The 21,557-nt window shown below is 38.9% G+C and overlaps 1 protein-coding gene across 20 annotated transcripts; it reads right to left on the bottom strand.

The window, feature by feature from the left end:
- Positions 1–136: 136 nt before the first annotated feature.
- Positions 137–20,998, bottom strand: LOC101157860 (membrane cofactor protein). Of its 20 annotated transcripts, XM_011477546.4 has the most exons (13): positions 20,811–20,943; positions 17,438–17,525; positions 16,930–17,118; positions 16,460–16,559; positions 14,923–14,996; positions 14,662–14,841; positions 14,410–14,589; positions 12,884–12,955; positions 11,191–11,217; positions 11,050–11,094; positions 9,880–9,931; positions 6,835–6,892; positions 137–1,087 (listed from the first exon to the last, which is right to left on the bottom strand). In XM_011477546.4, the coding sequence occupies exons 2-13, from the start codon at positions 17,493–17,495 to the stop codon at positions 1,085–1,087; spliced, it is 1,038 nt and encodes a 345-aa protein (XP_011475848.1). In that variant the 5' UTR covers positions 17,496–17,525; positions 20,811–20,943; the 3' UTR covers positions 137–1,084. The 20 variants fall into 20 exon arrangements, with proteins under 20 accessions (XP_011475848.1, XP_004070943.1, XP_020560534.1 ...); XM_004070895.5 differs by lacking the exon at positions 6,835–6,892; XM_020704875.3 differs by lacking the exon at positions 9,880–9,931.
- Between the last annotated feature and the right edge of the window lie 559 nt (positions 20,999–21,557).

Below are 21,557 nucleotides of genomic sequence, written 5' to 3'. Positions count from 1 at the left end.
CACACGACGATGCTCCAAATTCCTGCCGTCTAAAACTTCATCCTCTCTCCGTGAAACTTTCCATCCAATGTTCATCCTTGTAGAAACTAGATTCTCAGAGCAGGTCGGTTCCTCAGTCACCACACAGGCAGACGACTTCATTCACGATTTTATTTGGTCAACTGATTACAAAAAAAAGTTTTCATTTCTGCATCCCAAACACACATTTTGTGACAATTTCTGTTCAATAAATAAAAAGCTAAGCAAGTGCAAAACATTCAGAGATCTGAGCCAACACAGGTTTTTGTGACTGCAGGGAGTAAGTTCCTGTCTACTTAACACACAGTGGTATATACACTATAATAAAGAGATATGGCATGAATTTTGCTGAGTAATTGGACATTTTTGAAGTCGATTCAGCACAAACCTTCTAAACAGTATGAAACTTGATGCTGGCTTCCTTAAAAACCTTGTGGGCCACACAGGAAGCTGACAGAACACCAACTTTTTTTTTTTTTAATAGTAAGGCTGATCGCACCTTTACTTTAGGCACTATGCTAGAGATCGGACAGCTACCATCCATTCCTCTGTTAAGGTGCAAGTTAAAACAGTCCCGACGAATCTAATCAATGGGACCCCCCCCTCCATTTTCACAACTGCTTTTTAACCAATCACAATCTCTGTTAGAGCAGTAAGCAACACAGTGCAACTGGGATTGTATTCATCTGAATTCTTCCTCAGTCTCTAGACAACACACACAATGGAAACAGGCTGGGTTTTGGTTTTACAGAAGCTAAGCTGCACTTAAACACCTGAAAAAGTTAAGTTTAGTCATTGAAAGATAAAAAACAATAAAATCAAACAGGAAGTAGTTGTAAATGACATTTCTAAACAATATCTTATGGATTTTTTTGGGTTTGTGAAAGAATCAAATAAAACTAATCATGTTTAAACTATGTGATGAGTTTTTGACCAAGACTTGGGGGCAAACCTCTGAGAGGTCAGGGTCATTTCCACATGCATTCAGAGACTGCCTTGGGGGACGTCCTTCTCCTCAGAAGCCGTTTTCACAGCAAGTAACGCTGAACCAGTAGCGTTGCGACGTTTACTGTGGACAGATGTATGCAGAGGAAAGTCGTTACTGTTAGTTCTGCAGGCAGAAAGTCACCTTAGAAGACCCTCTCCGATGACGGTTGTGTTTGAACGTGTTCTTGTGGCATTTCTCCTTACGGTGAAGGACAAATAAAGAAAATTAATCTTTTTAAATTTTAAATCATTGCAAATCAGGAGCAGGTAAAACTATGTTGTTTCAAAATGATTGTGTTGCATAGTAAATCCACTGGACCACAAGGTTCCTGCCCTGCTCCATTCCGATGCATTCACTTCTAGACAAATAGATCCACGTACGTCTATGTTTTCCTCGTCTGAGCTGGAATCTGGATCAAAACTGTACGGCTGGATCGCTCCGATACTGCTCGCCATTTTTGTTGGCCATTAATGTTAAGTGGAGGGTGTGAGGTGATGTAAGCTAGCGGGAGAAAACGTAAATAAAGAAACTCTCCGTAGAGGGGGAGGGATCGCTCAGCGACAGCAGCCCCGTCCACAAGAGAGGTTAATTTCTAATGAACTCCTGCCGATCTGCAGAACTATGTCCTCTAAAACGCTGCATGGATTTTAGATCTTGGCTAAAACTGCATAATTATCATTAAAAGACAACTGACATTTTAAAGTAGATCAAAAGATGATCAAAGTGGGACTGTAGCCCTTGTGCCATCCTAGGCATGTTAACGTTGGGAGTTGGGTCATCTAGACCCACTAGACAGTGCTCTGAACCTTTTTTTCCCCAATGATTTGTGATCTTCACTGGTGTCCATGGATTACATGAAATCTTTCTAAGATAGCACAAGGGATACGATGAGTAACCCATAAAAACTACAAATTGTCACGATGGTTTTGGAGCAGCTGTAGAAAAGCAAATGTAGTTTAAAATAATACCAAGCAGTTTGAACATTGTCACAGTTAAAACATCAAACTACATTTTGAAGTTCTATTACAGCAAGGAAATTGAGCCAAAACATCTGAGCATAAAAAAGTTAGACGATAGGGAGTTCTCTCTTCCTGCTTTAGAAGAGCTGAAAATAGTTAAGCTGTGGAAGAATCTTCGGTTTGTGAGTCAGCAGCTGACGGTGTTAGAGCCACGGCCACAAAGGACGGACAACGTGCAGCATTGCTAAACAGCTCATAGTGCAAATTAGTTTGATAGAAGTTATGAAAAACCTCAAGAGGAAGTTCTGTAATGAGAAACGCACAAGACTCCTCCCCACTTGGTATATTTAGAGGTGGAAACTTAAAGAGATCTACACCTCCAGCAACTTGGAGACAACATGAGCACTTCTTGACCAATGGAACACCAAAAAAAAAAAAGTAATCAATCAAATCAGTTTTCCAGGTAATCGGTAGGTAGAGTCATTCATGTGAGGCAGTCGCGTCTTTGGATAATGTGAAACAGTCCCGTCTGCCCCATTCCAGCACATTTTCACATCTTATTCGATTGTCCTCCCGAAATAATTGTTCTGAGACAAACTTTCGTGTTTAGTTTAGTTTCTGTTCTACAATTACAGTGTGGTCTTATAGGTTTGTCGTGTGATCTCTGAAAAGTCAAGCCAAAGACAACCTATGTGGTATCTTTTGTAAACGTAGTGGTTTAAGTAAAGCCTCATCTAATCTTTGGGATAATCAAAGAGCTAAAAGACAACCAGAGATAAAACTCATCTTATCTTGTCCCAAGCCCCAACATTTGTTCTCTAACTGCACAAACCAGGAAGTGCCAAATGTTGCAGGTCCTCGAATGACCACTGGTGGCAGAAGAGAGCATTCGTCTCCCATTTCAAAAGTCAGACTTTATACCAAAAATAAACAGACATCCACAAGCCTGCAGTACAAAATGTTGATCATTGTTGCTAACACAGAGAGATATTGGTAAATAAAGTCCATAGTGCTAAATATTTTTTTTAACTTTTTTTACATTTACTCTTTATTCAAGTTTTTTATATTTTTTCCACATACGTCCACTGTTTTCAGCAGGACGTTGGTGCAATGAAAACCATTGAAGCTTAAAGGGAATCCAGGCTTTGGACTAGTCAAAAACTGGATCTCTGCCCTGTTGGAACGCAGTGAGGTGGGTGATGTGACAGCTCTACCATAAAGGAACAATCAATTGTGTTAAAGTCATTAAAGTTGACCTGCAGACAACTTGACCTCAACTTTCACCGCAGCCGATATCAGCTGAAGAAGGATATGGACCTGAATCTAATGTCTGCAGTCATAACATCGAAGAGAACTATTAACTCTGTTTTGAACCCAGGAGATCAGCTGTTATCAGTAAAAGAAGAAATACCAACCTTATGGACCCTTTTTACTTTTCCCCTACAGCATTACTTTATTATAAAAAATACAAAAAAAATATTTAAAAAAGTAAAACAAATGATTAATCACTTATTGAAAATTGTTAAATTGATTGACTTAATGATTTTACTTCACTTGCTCCAAAAATTGATAAATTGATTCAAAAATCTTTCCTAATGTAGCATAATTTTGCACATGTTTTTAACTTTTGATACTTGATGAAATTTTGCTATGAAAATTCCTGAAACAGTTTTGTCTACTTTACTGATATAGTATTATGTTTTATTCATATGAATGGCTTTTATAAGTAAGATAATCTGCATATATTTCAGATGACTGATCTGCATTTGCCATAAATTGCCATAAATTTGAATTTTCTAAAATAGGTATTTTTGACGTAATACTTAAGTAATTCATCTTTGTCATGTGCTTTATCGATATCTTATGATTTTTAATTCTGTCTGATAAAACCTAAGAACCGGATATTGATAAATCATGTAATAAAATGGTTATAGTATAACGGGGTGGGATTATATAAGTTCGCTTCCTCCCACTCCCTTTCAAGCAATATTTATTAATATGTCTAATTATCCTAAGTTTGATTAGTTACTGTATGAATGTATAACTGATGATTATATTGCTGTTGTGTATTATTTCTACTTAATTGCTTGAAATAAACCATTTCAAATAAAAAAAAAAGTCATAAACAACTACGTACCCGTTCAGAGACTGGAAGACAAATTACAGACTTGATGCAAAGTCAAGGTGTTTCCAGACTGCCCCATACAAGACACCCCCCCCCCCAAACCCCAACATCTGCAAGTGGATCTCTACTGCACTACTCTGGAGTAGCTCTAGCAGCTGAGACCTTGGGACCTTTATCCCTTTGGGCAGTTTGATTGCATGTCAAGAATTATGCATACAAATAAAAACAAACATGAAAAGGGTTTGTTGATGAAATATGTTGTTAAAAATTGTTCAATTGGGATGACTACAATTTATTATTTTGGAGTGCAGTAAATGTATCAAGTGAGAAAATAACTGTAGTTTAAAAAAAAAGCTAGTTCAGAGAAAATAATCAGCTGAAGGAAAAAGATACGTTCTTGCATGCTGTTTGCATTCGGGATATATTCTCTGCATATTTTATGACACTATGTGGATGCTTCACCGTTATGTTCATTAAACCTTTTTTTTTTTTGCTGCGGCTGCAGCAGTCGCCACATGTGCAGACGTGACTTAGCCTCTGCGCCATCAGGAGAAACACTGAAGCTTTGAAGCAGAACTTTAGTCCTGGTTTAACGCAAATGCTAACAGCTTTGATGAAAGATGGAAAAAGAAAAAAAAATCATCAAATTCAGAAATGAGGTTTAAATGCAACTGAGGAAAAAGACGTTTCAGTGGCACATCCCTGAATCTCCAGCAGGACTTGTGTTTATGAGAGGGTCACCAATATTCAGCTGGTGGTAGCCGTGTTGATGCTGTGGCCTTTGGAGTTGATGGTGACTCATCGCACAGCAGAGTCAAACCGACACCCACTAATCGGGGGACCAGAGCCTAATCACAGCTGTGCTGGTAAATTGTGTTTCATCACAGCGGCTGTGTCTGAATTCACTCACTACTTCCCGGTTAGTGCACTATATACTGTGTTCGCCATTTTGTAGGCGTGTCCGAATGTACAATTTCAAAATCCAGTGCCCTGGAAACTTCCCACAAGTCTCAGAAAGCCAGAGTTCAGAAAATAGCTTCCAATGAGATGAAGTTGATTCAGCCGCCATTTTTCTTGTAATAACGATGCCGCCATGTTGAAACCAGATGTCAGTAAGCACTGATTGGTCCAAATAGTCTGAGTCATTGTTTCTATGACAACCACTCTTGCCAATCAGAAGTGAAATCTGTTCATCATTTTGAACATTGGAACACACTTTTATATGGAAGCGATTGTGTAGCATTATCAAAAATAAAAGTCAAAACCAGAAATGCTTTTTCATTTCAAATTGTAACTGCATTTTTTGACTCAAAATTAAAATGAAAAAGCATTCCTTCAAAATGCTTTTTCATTTTCTTCTTCAACACGGATTATTCTGTCACTTAATTAAAATGATAAAGAAACAGGTATTTGACATTTCATTTTAAAAAGTTCTCTTGTAAATTCATTTAGAAATGTCTAATTTGACAACTAAAATGGATTAACAGAAATGCTTTTTCATTTTCAAAATGTAACTGCATCAAATGACTCAAAATTAAAATGAAAAAGCAATATTTCAAAATGCCTTTTCATTTTATACTTAAAACCGCTTATTCTGTGTCATAATTAAAACGAAAATGCAAAGAGGGGATTGCATTTGCATTTACACATCCACCCTGCGAACATTGTCTCAATATTCAATTCGAAAAAGCATTTCCAGCGAGGAGGCGGGGCGATGACGTCACTGCTTCCTCCGTGTGACTGTCTGCTAACAGACACAGACACACCAGGAGCAGTGGAGCTTTGTGTTTGCGGCAGAGAAGAGGTTTTTGTGATGGTTGTGAACTTCTGATGATTTTACACAGCTTCTCAGGACTACGTAGCAGCAATTACGCCTTCTGCTGTCGTCCTTCGGACGCACCGTGGACAAGCCTTTTTTTTCTTCGGACCGGCAGCTGCTTTCACATAGCGGAGCGCAAAGCTCCCGATTGCCGAAGGCGGAAATGCTGCTACGATCTGAGAAACCATCATATGAATTTGTGTTTCAGTGGTGTCCAGAACACAATTTTTCATTTTTTCTTTTTCATTTTAATTTTGAGTCAAAAAAATGCAGCTTCATTTTGAAAATGAAAAAGCATTTCTGGTTTTGACCTTTATTTTTAATTATGCTACAGAATCGCTTCCATACTTTTATTGAGGGACCCGATTGGTCAGTTTACAACTTAAATAAAAAAATCATTGTAAAATGTTCATATTTATTAGGTTTTTAACTTCTGCAAACGGGTGATGTCATATATTCCATTAAAATAAATAGTAGTAGTAGTAGTATTAAGCATTAGCAAATTGTATTAAAGCCAGGGCACTATCTACTTTTTAGGGAGTAATGAAGGAATTTAGACACAGTCATTGTTATCAGATTAGAACACTAATTATTGTTCAGTTAGAAACACTAAAACTTAGGATCTGATTAAATATTTTAGGGAAAGAATAATATTTAGTCTAAATAAACATCAGAAACTTTATTTTACCTCAGAGCATTTTTTTCAGTTTTTCCTCATTTCTTCTTTTTTTTTTTTTTTAAACAGAGCTATAAAGCAAAAGGTAAAACAGGATCTTGTATATTTCTATTGTGAGGCTCAGATGTTCCCTTTTTCTACATGAGACTTCCATTTTCTGGTCTGATTAGTCAAGCTATAGTTTTCATCATTGTATTGCTTTATTAAGTGATGAAAGAAAAAAGAAATCTTTGAAATTGTCCTTCTTACCGAAAGTCTCACATTCTCTCCATCTTTTGCAGTCTCTCTGTCCGTACTTCTCTGTGCGCTGTAATCCAGCAAAGGTCGTCAGCAATGATGACATACGTTTATCGAGGCTGTTGAGCTTTGGAAGGTCGAACCCGTTCAGACATAATGCTACATTTTTTAATGGATCTCCGCACAAATGTGGAGCATTTGGTCTAAAGGGGTTTGAGGAAGTCAAATACACCACCCAACCTACAAGCAGCACCCCCAGCACACAAAAACAAAAAAAAACGTGCAGCTGTCCACTCAAGTCCCGTCACTCACGACACCCACACTCAAGGCACGACCACTTTATTCTCCACAGCAGAAGCCACTGGTCACCACAAGGCCAGAAGTGATCTTCAATGCATTTGGAGTTGATTCAACTACAAGGGTTTAGATGACTACTCCACTAAATTGAGGTTGCAATTTCCAAAGAATTAAAAAGGACTAAAAATAATCCAAAAAGATCACCAATTAAAATTTGTTGATTATTTCCAAAAATCAAAATTAAAAAACCACAGAATGTATTGTTGTCATATGAACCAGGTTATAATTTGCCCTTCAACACCAGAGCTGATGACCCCTAAAGAGCACACGTTCTTTGACCTACCGTAACTCTTCAAGCGTTTATGCGACTGGTTTGAATTCTGATGCGGGGAAAAGCAACATATTACTAACGTAAAGTGTTGCATATCAGCGCAAGGCCGGTTTTCTCCCCTTCAGAATCCGTTGGAACTGCAATAATTGTGTAAAAGCTTGAGGAGTTAGGGTGGTCAAAAGAATGTCAACACTGGAGCTAAAGCTCTGGTGTTTAAAGGTTAAACTAACACTTCTAGAAGATTTAATAACAGCTCAGAGGAAATTGCAGCCTGGAGGACTAAAGTCTGAATGATTCTCTTGAAGAAGTGTCTCTTGAAGCGACAAGGCGAGACAACAGGGAGCATCACTTCTGTCTGGTGGTGCCATATTGGCCCTCTGGTTACAGTGTCGTCAACACAACTATTGCATTATGGGACAAAATGTAAAGGCCCTGGAAACTGCAGGTATTAGATATGTAGAAGTGGTAAAAGGCCACTTTTCCTGCCCTGTGACAGTTTAAAGAACATGCTTGTAACATGTGGGGCAGCTGGAGGAAGCCCTGCTCCAAGTACCAGCAAAGTACGACACACTGCTGACGCCGGCCCCCCTGCAGACGCAGACGCCCTGCAGACGCCGGCCCCCCTGCAGACGCAGACGCCGGAGCTCTTGCAGGTGCAGACGCCCTGCCTTGCTTTCGTGGGCAAGTACAAACATGAGTATATAGAGTATGAAACTTCTTTTATTTTTATTTTTTGATGAGTTTTTCCAAATTTCAAACATTTCCACCTTTAGGAATCAACTGTCCTATAAAGTGTTTTAGTCCGACTTTCTGGGGAACAAAGAGCGCTTCCTGAAAACGTTAATGTACTAAGAGACTAAACGCAGTGGCCTAGTGGAAGAGCGTCTGCCCTGAGACTTGGTGCAGATCCATAGTCCAGTCCTTCAAGACTGAAAATGGGGCTAAAGCCTCCCTGACTGACAATCAGAATTCAGGGATTGGATTGGGAGTTAAACCACCAAATAGGTCCCAAATGCTGCTGTGTCTGCAGCTCCACGCCCCCCCCAGGGGGAATAGTTAAGATGTGGAGAACCTATTTCACACACCTAGGTGTTTGATAACTAATGGGAATTTAAATTTAGAATTGAAATTCAAAATAGAATAAACTGGATATTTTATTATATTTATTGATTTGAAGTGATGGAAATTTCTATGTGAACAGAAGGAGCTGACAGCCTCTCTGGAGAACCACCTGCTGCTGTGGACAAACATTTAAGCTTTTGTTTACCCTCCACAAAACCTTTATGATTTCTATTTATCGTTTTCTATGTTTTTGAAGTAAACAAAGCTGTAACGTTGTACAAAAGACCGGTAATGTGTGCTACAGCTTCTAGGGAGGCAGATTTTCTTGTGAAAAAAGATAAATGCACAGCTCCTGCTTTGCACGTTGAACTTAAAATTTGTTATTTAAAAATGCAAAATATGCAGGAGTGGGACTAGATTCATCCATTATCTATACCCTCTGCATCCTGATCAGCTTCACATGAGCCACTGGAGTGTTGGTCAAATCACCAGGCCAGGATAAAGAAACATGTTAGCCTTTCAGGAAATCTTTCTAAAAAGTCTAGTCTATAGAAATTAAAGCATCTCTAATTACTTTATTGACTTGCTAGCAGTCTATTCATTAACAGTTTTTAAGACATCTTCTTTTATAAAGGACATTCAGGATATGATGAATGTCCTTTGTAGAATATTTACCTCACTAACCACAGATAAACGACAAGCAGAGAGGATCACGGCTCTAGCTGCCCACTCAAAGTGACGCAGATGCAAAACAGCCACAACATGAAGTTCTCCGCTTCCAGAAATGGCCGTCATCTCCTAGTTCATAAACATGTTTCATAATCATTGAACAGATTTTCTGGGCGAGCAGTCCAGCAGATCACTGTGTTTGTTTTGTTTTTAATAAGATGTGCATTTCAGCATGACTTTGAAGTGTTTAGATAATCAGCTAATCATTAAATGTAACCATTAGATGATTAACCGTTTAACGCCTCAATAACACACGCACTGGGCTTTCAGCTCAGCTTTGCACCGTTGTGCAAATTGGCGCAAAGCTGCTTTTCTCCACAACAGAATCGGCCTGTTTTTTGTTGACTGCGTCAAGAGTTTAAGAGTGACAGTTGTTGGGAAAACGTCAACATTAAAGAGTCAACGTGCGACGCCACACACTCAGGATTTGAACGTGGTGGAAAGTGAGACTTCAGAGGTAGATTCTAGTGCATATGACAACGACCACACTGTGGATGAACATTTACACCACAAGTAATCAGAAGAACACAAAGGCTTAGTGCACAGAAAGAGAACAGAACAGAAAAGCAGAAGGGGCTGCAGGAATAGAGTCTTTTAAGAGGTTAGTCTGTGTAAGAGGATAAAACAAAAAGGATTACCTTCTCTTTTTGTATAATATGATAGAGGTGACAAGGGCGGCAACCCCGACGACTACACATTTTTAACAAGAAAATAGAGATGTTCAGACATGATGTTACGATAAGGAGCTTCCCACATTTAACGCTGTTTGAGCCGCCTCTACTTCAGCAGAAATAAGCTAAAAATGACTGTAGATGAGGGTCAATTTACAGCTCAAATACTCCTGTGCTTTCATCTCATTTTAATCCCTTTTTTCTAATTTTCATCCAAAACTAAATGCATTGAGTTCTGAAATACACTTTTCACAGAAGTAGTAACTTCAACTGAAACAGGAAACTTTATTTTAGTTCCTAACCTTTTCTAACATAAAATTGTATTTTTTGCTTAAAAATGCAGGATTTCAAAAGGAAAGAAATTCATAGATTTCATAAATAGACCAGTTCAAGTTGCAATTTGTGCATGAAGGGCCTCCAGCTTTAATGTAATGTCGGGTCAGTGTACAGACATGATCAGAGGTGAACTTGACATGCGAATCGGGTTTGGTGTGAATGCAGCTTGAAGCAAATGGTTTGAAGTTTTGGCTGCCGACCACAATTAAGGACATATCAATCTGACAACAGTAGTGTAGTATTATATACACTGCATTATATCCACTGAATGGCAGTGTATATAATACCCAGTGAATGGGACTGTGACTGTAAAGCGCCTTGAGCCTTTGGGGAAGGTAGAAGCGCTATATAAGTATGCGACATTTTCCATTCACTGCCACACTGTGAACTGGTCTATGGATTGAATTTCTGATCCTGACTGCTATAAAAATATCACTTGAAAATGTTTTGTTAAACACTTCAAAGGGTCAAGCAGCAAAATTATAAAGCAACTCCTGTTGATTTTATCGTAGCTATAGCTGCTCTGTTATGGGGGATTGGAGTGTTAAAGAGTTAAAATCGTACATTTAGTGGGGTCACAGGAATTACTAAAGTGCAAAGTATGAATATTGCACAGCAAAAATGTACACCATTAAAAAAACGATTGAAGACTACTGCTTTCTGAGCTGAATTTGTCCGTTTGCACTTGTTTTTTGGATGCAAACGAAAGCTTCACTGCTCATGTTTTTTCTACTAATCTTATCTGGCTCCACATTCCTTCAGTTTGCTTTACAAATATATTTATCAGAAGCTGAAACTTACCCGCTGCAAAAATGCCAAGGCCAATTCCAACAGAGTTTCCACCACCTGAGCAAAGGAAATTAATAAAGACACAAACAAGGGAAGAAAAAAAAAAGACAAAACAAAAAATTAAATTTACAAATGAAGGTCATTACAACTTACCTCGTGGATCACTGGGATCAGGGGAGACTGAAGATGAAGAGTTAAACCAGTTACAAAAACAAAGCAACAATCTTTTTCACTGAATAAGAATATGAATAGGACAGGATATTCGAATGCCATCTGTTTTGAATCTTTGTTTACAGGCGTGTGTTTGAGGTGCAGCAGATAGAAACAACCCTCCTGATTCATTTTGATTGTATGTGCAGATTTCACATCACAGGCTGTAAAAACAATGGACGATACCAGGGTGACGTCACCCATAGAAAATTAATCACCTCTGGCTCTCGCAAAATCAGGCCGAATCCCTCACCCTTGCTTCCTGATATGGGCGCCGCCATTTTGAAACCAGTTGGCATTGATTGGTCCGAGTCGCTTTAAGTCATCGCATCTATGGGAACTACTGTCGCCAAACAGGAGTGAGCCGCCTCTTTCCACGCCTCTACCTCTTGAACGCTGCGTTTCCATTGACTATGAGGTCGCCAGCCTGCCGTTGCTCCGCTGGAACCCGACATAGCAGCTTGCTATACCCGGCGGCGGAGCATGTTTGCTTGCTGTGCCGGCAGCCAGAGCGCTTATGAAAAAAGATCCTTTAGTTTGATTGTTTTTATTTTTCCCTCTTGATCTAACTTGGGTCACAGAGACATGGAAGTAGCGGCGGAAAGCGGCTTTTGCAGCGAGAGACTGACTGATCTCATGAACCCAGACATGGAGATGTGATTACAGATGCTTTTCTAGGAGTTTTGGAAATAAATAAATACAAACTCTAAACATCTCCGCATCTTGCATGTGCTATAATGAGATATACACAGACAGAAATTTGAATGCACCTGCTGTAAATCAAAGTATTCTTCACATTCCTGTTTTTAAATGAGTTGGTTTGAGTTTATTCCCATAATTATGATTTCATTGAAACAGCAAAATCATTCTTTATTCATATTTTTATAGATTCTCACTCCTGGTTCATCAATGTTGAGCCAGAGAAACATGGGAAAATCCTTTTTGTTTATTTTAACAAAAAAAAAAAAAAAAGGAAAAGGGCTCCCCAGACGGCACGGATGAAGTCTGCTGCCATTGGCTACCCAAACGCCTCAGACGTTGGACGTCAGGCCCACATGCTTTTACTGAGGCATCTGATGGTCAGTTAAAAGGTTGAATAACTCGCAGTAAAAAAATATACATCTTTAAAAAAAAATTAGGATTTGAAAGATGACGTTAAGAAGAAGGTATCAGAGCAAGAATAATTATTCTGATAAATAGAATGACCGAATAATACAGTAACTGTTTATTTTTCAATCTATGGGATTTCGGCTTCTTAAACCAACGGTTACTTCCTGTTTGGGAACACGAGAGGGGAGGGGCCGAGCTGTCCATTGTTGTTACAGTCTGTGGTTCACAGTCATAAATACCGATTTGTGACCATTTTCTAAATTAATAGGAAGGAAATAAAAACTGATTTATTACCAAAACAGAACTTTAAAATAACTTTTCTTCATAATCTTATGATTCCACCATTTAAAAGGTAAAGTTTGTCAGAGAAAAAAAAAGAAAGGCTTGTAAACTGTTTATGCTTTAACAAACATCATCACCAAAAGACTATAAGCCACATGGGCCAAAAGGAAAGAATTTAAAAATGTGTTACTTTTATTTCAAGTCTTTGTAAAAGTGAAACTGCTGACCAGCAAACGGACAATACCTGATGGACTATGAGTTGTAGTGGATCTGGTGGCGGTGGTTGTGGTGGTGGTGACGGGAGGCACAATGGCTTCTTTAAAAAACACATAAGTAAAAATAAAAGTTACAACATGTCCATCTAAAGGACATGATCACACCAGCTAACGTGTACTAAAGTGCGTTAAACCATGATTGTCGACCAAAATCCCGCTTCTCCCCCCATCGTGAAGACAAATTATGTTTAACAACCTGGTGGCAGGTGGTCCAGGTGGCAAACTTTTTTGTTCCACCCAATGAAAAGCAAACAAAGCATGTGGTTTTATGCTAACATGTTTTGGCAGTTGCCCGTTGTAACCGCTGACTGTTTATGAGAACTGGACTGACTGATCCCTCCCCCCCTCGGGTCCCAAACAGGAAGTAACCACTGGGTCCCAAAAATCCCATAGACTTCTATTGAGAAATTAACGGCTATTCCTCAGTCCTATATGTCAGAATAAACACTCTTGTTGTACTACCTGTTAACAACATGTTCTTGCTAATCCTATTTATTTTTTCCAAAATATTTTTTCTGCAGTCCAAGTTATTCAAGTTAGAAACTGACCAATCAGATGCCTTAATTAAAGTAGTGGTTGATATCAGATCCTGAAGTGGTAGGGGTGTGGACTTCCAACAAACTCACTCCTGATTGGCGAGAGTGGTCCATAGAAATGGTGACTCAGACCAATCACTGCTAACTGAAGACATCTAAAACTAGCATGGTGGCGCCCTCATCGCAAATAAATGGCGGACAAATTGAGTTAATTTCTTTGGAGCCGGTAGTGAGCCATTTTCTATGTGTAACGTCCCGCTCACTCATGTTCTCATATACAGTCAATGAGAGTCACGCCGTGCTCTGTTTGACGACGCCATCAGACCCTCAGCCAGAATCACACTAACAAACCAACAGACTGTTAGGCCCTTTCTGGGTACATTTATAAAACACGAACTCCTGAACTCCTGGCAGGAGGTTTACAAGATTTCTATGAATCAGAATAAGTAGAAACGAGAAGGAGCTGCATTTCCAGAAGAAAATACAGGGTTGAATACTGTATTGGTGAATAAAAAAATGAAACTTAAAGGGTAATAATCGGCTAAATAAATAAATAAATGATCAAAGTTGACTATAAATAAAGTGAAAACAGCACAATAACAAGAACAATATTTTTTGTAAAAAATGTGAGCGCTGGGTATCGAACCAGCGAGCTTCTGCACCACAGTAAGAAGCAAAGGTTTTCAAGGATTCCCCATGGATTTCAATGGAGGCAAAAATCCTGAAACATCTTGAAAAGATCAAGGATTTGAAGAAACAAAAGTCATAACTGGAAAAGGCTGTAAATAAATAAATATGCATCAATGGAAGCACGTGTTCTTTTTTCAAAATTATCTTTGGATCGTCAGCTAAACCTGAGATCACCCACACCGTCCCATTTTCTGTGGACCCATGTTTGCTTGTTAGTAAAGGAAAAATAAATAAATACAAATTTAAAGACATTTTAGTTTAAAACTTACTTTTACATGTTGGAATGCCAGGAGACCACTTGCTCTCTGCTGTACATTGCAAAGTATGATGTCCGACTAATTCATAACCCTTCGCACACTTCACTTTGATCGTAGACTTGAATCCATATGGAGGCCGCGCGCCGTCCTCATAATCTAGAAGACCTGTGATAGGATCTTCACACTGAACAACTGCAATAAAAAAAGAAAACATTTTTTTTCCCCAAAAAAAACACCATCTATAGATACTAATGAAACACTTACAGACACATGTTGGAGGGGGGACGTCGTATTTTCCTCCATCTGAGCACGTCAACTGCAGTGATCCGATGGCTGTCAATCCTGAAGAACACTTGTATGTCACAACTTCTCCATATTTGTAAGATTCTTTAACCGGACTGAAGGTGGCCTTCTCTACGTCTTGGGGCGTTACACATTGCACCGCTGTAAATAGAAAATTAAAAAGGAAACTTTAGCCGTTTTCAGGAATTTGTCATCATTAGTGAATACATGAAGATCACTGACCATCACATGTGGGCACCCTGCTACCCCATCCTTGGGCCATGCAAAGGATTTCTTTATCACCAACAAGTGCGTAACTGTATTCAGGGAGAAGAAAAAAGGTGTGGAAATTTCTCTAAGATGGAATTTAAACGACCACGATAGTTTGTCAAACTTTTATAGACTTTAAAAAAAAGCAGTCTTTGCAGGCACAACACATTACCGCCCTCACCGCCTCCCCTTCTGACCCACCCTCACTGGCTTAGCAACGTCTACACAGCACTTACCCCCCACTTCTGCCACTGCCACCCAGGTCAAAAGCAGCATGTGACACATTCATTAAAAAAAATTAAAATAAACCACTTTTTTTTTATTGCGCCTTTCCTGTTCGTTATATCTCTGTAGCAACAACTTTATTTATTGGGGGGGCACCTGAAATTTTTAGAAAAATGGGCAGAAGACATTGAGGTTTTTTGTTAACCACGCCCACATTCCCAATATGTTTTTATCATATGGCATTTTATTTCGCTGAGCTTGAGCCAGGGATTTATGGATTAAAGTTTCACAATATTTCAGTCATCAATATGAGAGCAATAAGAAAACGCCTCTTTTGCGGCATAAAAATCGAAATAAAATCAAAATTCCAAAGATGCTTAAAAGTAACAAAGCAATAGATCAAAATCCCTTGGTGGAGTCTAAATTTGTTGTTGGTTCTAAAGGTAATTTTTTTTTTGGGAAAATTGATGATGGCGGCCTCATCCTGAAGTCAAAGGTCAACGGTTGTGATCATAAACTTAACCTGGCAGCATGTGTGTGAAATGTCATGAGGATCGCTTGAACAAAAGTTTTAATTTTCCAATTAAAATTTGGTACTTTGCCACAACATTGGAGCCGAGCTGTAGGTCCTGTATCTATCCCATAATTATAAAACTAGATTTGGATATCCCTGACACACGCATTTTAGGTTTTGTTAGTGGATTTTGAATTTTTTTTGTTGAGCCCCATAAAAGATTTTAGTGCCATTCATATTTTTGATGTTTTTTTTCCTGCAGTGATCTCATCTTTTTGTGTCTGTGTTGTTCACTGTGTCCAAAGTTCATTTTCACCAGGTACTAGTAGTGAACATTTTTCAAAATCCAGACATGGTAGCGCGGTTTTAAGCCCGTAACACCTAAACAGCCCAGGCAAGACGAGCTACACCATAGTGTTGAACAGGGAGCTAATGGGATACGATTCTATGGTTTGTAGTCAGAGCTGTGTTAGTGTTGCTGCTGCTGAGCCATTAGAAACACAAAGAAAAGCCACAGTCTGAGAAAAATGTCCAAACTGTATCAGGAAAGTATCTGCAAATTAAATAACGAAAAGACCTGGAGATACAGAGCTGCCACTCTGGGGTGGAGTGCTCTGCTCAAAGACACTCAGGTAGTGATGGTGCTACATAACATCTAAAAACACTTGTCTACAAGTATGACCCCATCAAAACTGCATTTCTAATCAATATTAATATCAAAGGTTTATTGAATGCTTGAAATAAGATTGACTTTTTTGTTTTTTTACTAACCCAGGGTTACAAGTAATCACCGCTTTGTCACCAAACTCAACACCGTCTGGGTATTCAACATTTCCATTCTCCACATCTCCCAGGGCACCACAGGACTTCCCTGCAATGAGAGAAGCCAAAGAATTATGCTTATAACTAATGAACTGCAGAGCAAAGTTAGACTGAAAATAAAAATCATCTTTAAGTCTTCTTCCTCTTTCGGCTTCTCCCATCAGGGGTCGCCACAGCGAACAAGTCGCATGGTAAATTTGGCAATGTTTTACGCCGGATGCCCTTCCTGACGCAACCTTCTCAAACCGGGCTTGGGACCAGCACAGAGGTAGAGAAGGGAACAGGGAGCAGCCCGGAGTCGAACCCTGGTTTCACGGACGGAAGGCGCCGCAAACCAGCACGAGCTAAACTGGCTCACAAAAATCATCTTTAAGTATGTTAAAAAAAAGAAATTTGATAAGTTAGGCGGCGATATTTACGTCGGCATGTTAATGTCAGTTCACTCCATGATCCAGCGTTGCAGGTTATAGTTGGTGACCCTCCAGAAGGTTCGTATCCACCATTACAGCCAAAAGAAACTCGAGCTTGGTCAGGGAAAGTATTGGTGAGGATATATTCATCCTTCAAGGACATGTTTGCATTTCCAACGGGTTTAGAACAGCTCTGACCTATTTAGGAAACAAATAAATGAAAGCAAGTTTATTTGCATACCTTCAATGTACAAAGACAATTCAAAGTAAGGATGATCATCAAAATAAGATCTAAAGAAAGTGAAAAAGAACTGAATTTGAATCAAGCATAGATAAACAGTACAGATGTAAACTTCTGAATCCAGACTAATCAATTTTAGCTGAGAACAGGTGGGTCTTTAACCTGGATTTAAATAAACAGTGTTTCAACTGATCCAAGGGAAAGGGAAAATAAAGAGACACAAAAGCATGACAAATGCAGAGAAGAGTGTTTCTCATGCTGGATGTCACAACTCACCCTGTGTGGTGGTGACAAGGGCAAAAACACTCAGAAAGAATATGACAGTTTCTGCCATGGTTTTAGTTTGTGTGAGGACGAGTCGTTTCTGTGGAGAAAAAAAAAAGTTAGATATAAGAAGAACTGAAATAACATTGTAAAAGATGCTATTTAATTGTCACCCGGTTCTTCCAAAACAGTCCTAAAACAGCCTGATGCATTTTATTTTTTAAAGACTTACTCCAACCTGCTTTTAAACAATCGCAGGGCTTCTCATTCCTGGTCCTCTAAATCTTGCATCCTACCTGTCTTCCAGCTCTCCCTGCACTGCTTGCTGCCGATTACCTGGACCAGGGGCCTGTTTCAGAAAGGAGGTTCAACCAACTCTGAGGTTAAACTTGAACTCTGAGTTGGTCAATCGAGAGATTAACAACTCTGAGTTTTCTGTTTCAGAGAAGCTGATCGGAGTTAGGTCAATCAACTCTGGGTGGACTGATTCGGAGGTAAGAAGCCATTATCAATGGAGCGCAGATATTACGAGTCACCATGGCAACCATGGAAAAAAAGAGGTCTGCGTATTTTTCGCCAGCTGAACTTGACGTGCTGCTGCAGAGTTACAGTGAATATGAGCACATATTCCGGAAGAAAAGCAACACCGCTGCATCTGCAAAACAGAGACAGTTGGCGTGGGAAAACATAGCTGCTCAAGTTAATGCGCAAGTTTGAATTTAAATCCTTGTTATAAAATATTGGCTGTAATAACTTTTTAAATAGCGTAAGGTGTGAAATAAAAAATGGCGATATTTCGGTGTACTTTTGAAGTGTTATTCCTGGTGTAATTGCATGAAATGCTGCATAGTGTACAGAACCAATCGGGGGGGGGGAATGCATTTAACGTCGGTAATGTTTAGAGGACTCTTTTGTTAACCTTCCCCTCTTGCAAACGTTGGTCAGTTTAATTTTAATACATGTAATTGTGTTTTTAAAAGTGAGCTTTTGTCTACCCTTGTATTGATCAAGTGGTATAGGTTTATATGGGATTAAGAAAGTAAGCAGTACTAGCAAATTGTGTTTCCAAAAAGTAATTGTTACATTAATCTAATTCAATGTCCCTGATTTCATTTTCGTGTAGATGCAATCCTGCAGGAATTAAAAGAACATGGCAGCAGTTAAAAATGAAGTATAAAAACATAATTCAATCAGGTCAAATTTGAGCATGTCATGGATGTAGGCTTTGTTGACAATATTTGACATATGAAACATCTACATAGTAATACATATCTAATGTTGTTTTCATTGTGTAATGTAATTGACTGCAATGAAAAACGGTAACGCTCAAACAAAAACGTATGGGGAAATGACAAAAAATCCAGTCTAGGTCTCAAAATCCTCGTACGAGGTAAATGTAATTCTCTACGAATTAATGCAGCCTCCTCGACTACTGGGTCCTCCAAAAAAGGACAAGCCGTTCTTGTCACTTAGACCGTCTCTGTGTGACGGAAATGTGGGCAATGAAGGTTAAAGCGAAAAATACCGCTTCGTCTTTAAAAAGGGGAGGGGACCGGCAGAAACCTTGAGTTTAGAGAATAAAACCTGCTCCCGACCAGGTTAGGTTCACAGCGTAAGTAACCATGGACACTGACTCCGAGTATAAGTTACCTCTCTTTCAGAGTTTACACTTAACCTCCTTTCTGAAACAGGCCCCAGGTGTGTTCATTCAATCACAATGTGGAAACATCTGATTGAGCAATCAGCAGCTAGCAGGGCTTAGAGATCTGGAAACAAAGTCACAGTGGTAGATCTCGAGGACTGGGAATGAGCAGCTCTGATATTGTAAAAGTGTTCTCAGTGGTCTTTTAATTATGATTAGGCTAAAAAACCTGTGTTGTTTTCTAGGACAATGTTTCTGCAGAGCAGCAGGAGTTATTTAGAAAATCACTTCTGAGTTGTGGGTGGGACCATTTTAACCCCGCTGCACCTTTCCCCTCCCTGTTGCTGAGAGCTCTCTGTTTACATGCTCTACCACTAGCTTACAGCCCCTCAAACCCCCAACCCACATTACCGTAGCCATACAGACGAAGGGGGTGAAGACGTTCATGGATCTAGTCATCTACAAGTGGATGCATCAGAACGGAGCGTAATTTAACGTAACAAATACATTCTTTTTCAAAGGTCATATTTCCATGTGCTCCTAAATTATCAGGATTTGAAAAAAATATATCATAAAAATATAAGCCTAATTTTCTTCATATATGTCCTCTATCATCAGAAGAATATTTAAAAACACCAAAAGCACAATGTTAATAATCCTAAAAGACACTACAATTGGTAAGATTCTAATTATAGGTGAGGTGATGATACATGGAATACCTGATTTATTTTTGTTTTTACCTACTGTAGTATTTGACATATTTGTAATTTATTTCTTTGCCTGATTGTCACTAAAATCCACTATTTAACCAACAGATTTTTTTTGTGTCATTAAAATAATTTACCTGGATTTGATAGAAATGCTTTTTCAATCAAAAATACATCGCTTCTTATCTGAAGGTCTAGAAAGAGCAGCCAAAAGCCACTGTGATTTATTTAGTTCAGGCTTGTTTTGTTGCCTCTTTAACTTAAGTTGGCGATTACTCCACATTATAAGGGTCAGTGAGCTGCACTTTACCCTGCTAGCAGCAGCACAAAAAGGGATTTACGTTATCGGTAGTTCTATAAAAAAAACTGTTGTAGATTAAATGAATAATAAGGTATTCGATATACACCTATAAAGTATGGTTTACAGAAAAAAGACCGTTAATCGATTAGGAAGGCGTAGAGTTTACTTAAATGCTTTTATTTTCGTCAGTGCCTAATCCTCAGACACTAAACGACTATATACAAAATAGCACATTTAACATAAACAGCGATCAAGTTGAACCGCAAACTCAATACGAAACCTTCAAGCCGGCTTTAATTTGAAAAGCTGTTTGTATCTGAACTGTAAAAATTAGACTAACGCATGCCACCGCTTCAGCCAGGTCCTCAAGGAACTCAATGACAGAGCAACGAGGCTAAAAACACGGTGGGAGTTAATCATGCGTCACGGCTGCGAACGGAGTGGCTGGATCGCGACTTAACCTGTACTCCAAGAAGATTTCTGCCAAAATATAAAAGAGAAACTGACAGGCGGCGGTATAAATATTAACTTGGCTAACCTGAGACACCGAGCCTAACAACAGATAACAGCCACAACAAAATAATAAATAATGAAACGCACTAAGCTAGGTTAGCTAGCTAAGCTAACATTGTAACCTCACGAATGATCAGAATAGACAATCGGTATGCCAATAATTCAATAATTCCTCACGCAACACGAAGTACAGGCACTCGCTGGAAACACAGTGAGACTTACCCAGGACTTTACTGAAACAATGGTTAACGGTAGAAAGCTTCACTTTTTCTTTATTTCCAAGCTGTGGTCAGGACTCGCCCTCTCGCGGAAGTGGGCGTCAAAAGACAGGGCATTATGTGACGTCACCATTCTCGGAAAACAGTTGTATACATAAAACAATGAACTAACTGTGAATGCCAGGGGTATTAGATTAGAGACCAACTGAAAAGAAAATGCATCTTTTTTATATTGCCAAAATAAAAATGCAGACTTTTATTTCATTCAAGAGACACACGCTTCTGAAGCAGATAGGGAGTTTTGGAGAAGTCAATGGGGTAAAAATGTCTGGTTTTCTTTTGGTAGCAACAGGTCAGCAGGGGTAATTATTTTACAGGGCAAATTTAAAGGCCGCACTCTTGAGCATTTAATTGACAAAAATGGGAGATGGATTATTCTTGTAGTGAATTTTGACCAATTATATTTTATTTTAATTAATACATTTGCCTCCAATAATCAAACAATCAAATAATCAAACAAATACAATCTTTTTAACATTGGAAGAAAAAATTAAGACATTCCTACAAAAATATCCCACCACTAAGATTTTATGGGGAGGACATTTTAATGCTGTAATGCATGGCCATCTTGATAGATTTCCACCCAAGAAAGAAGACGCAAAAGAGTTGAAAAACATATGTAATAGACTTGATTTGATTGACATATGGAGACATAAACATCCTGATGAGAAAATATTTACTTGGAGCAAAA

The sequence above is a fragment of the Oryzias latipes genome, chromosome 7 (assembly GCF_053564925.1).
Source record: "Oryzias latipes strain Hd-rR chromosome 7, Olatipes_Hd-rR_3.1".
NCBI lineage: Eukaryota > Metazoa > Chordata > Actinopteri > Beloniformes > Adrianichthyidae > Oryzias > Oryzias latipes.
Note: the sequence above shows the minus strand (reverse complement) of the source record. Positions and strands in the feature narration are given on the sequence as shown.

Bases quoted from the DNA above. Each gene is read 5' to 3' on its own strand.
- LOC101157860 (XM_004070895.5), bottom strand. From the start codon at position 17,495: ATGGCAGAAACTGTCATATTCTTTCTGAGTGTTTTTGCCCTTGTCACC. The intron at 14,590-14,661 runs GTAAGTGTTTCA...TTTTTATTGCAG, and splicing joins CCCCCCTCCAACATGTGTCT to TTGTTCAGTGTGAAGATCCT. The intron at 12,956-14,409 runs GTAAGTTTTAAA...TGTTTTTTAAAG, and splicing joins TGGCATTCCAACATGTAAAA to AAGCCATTGTGCCTCCCGTC.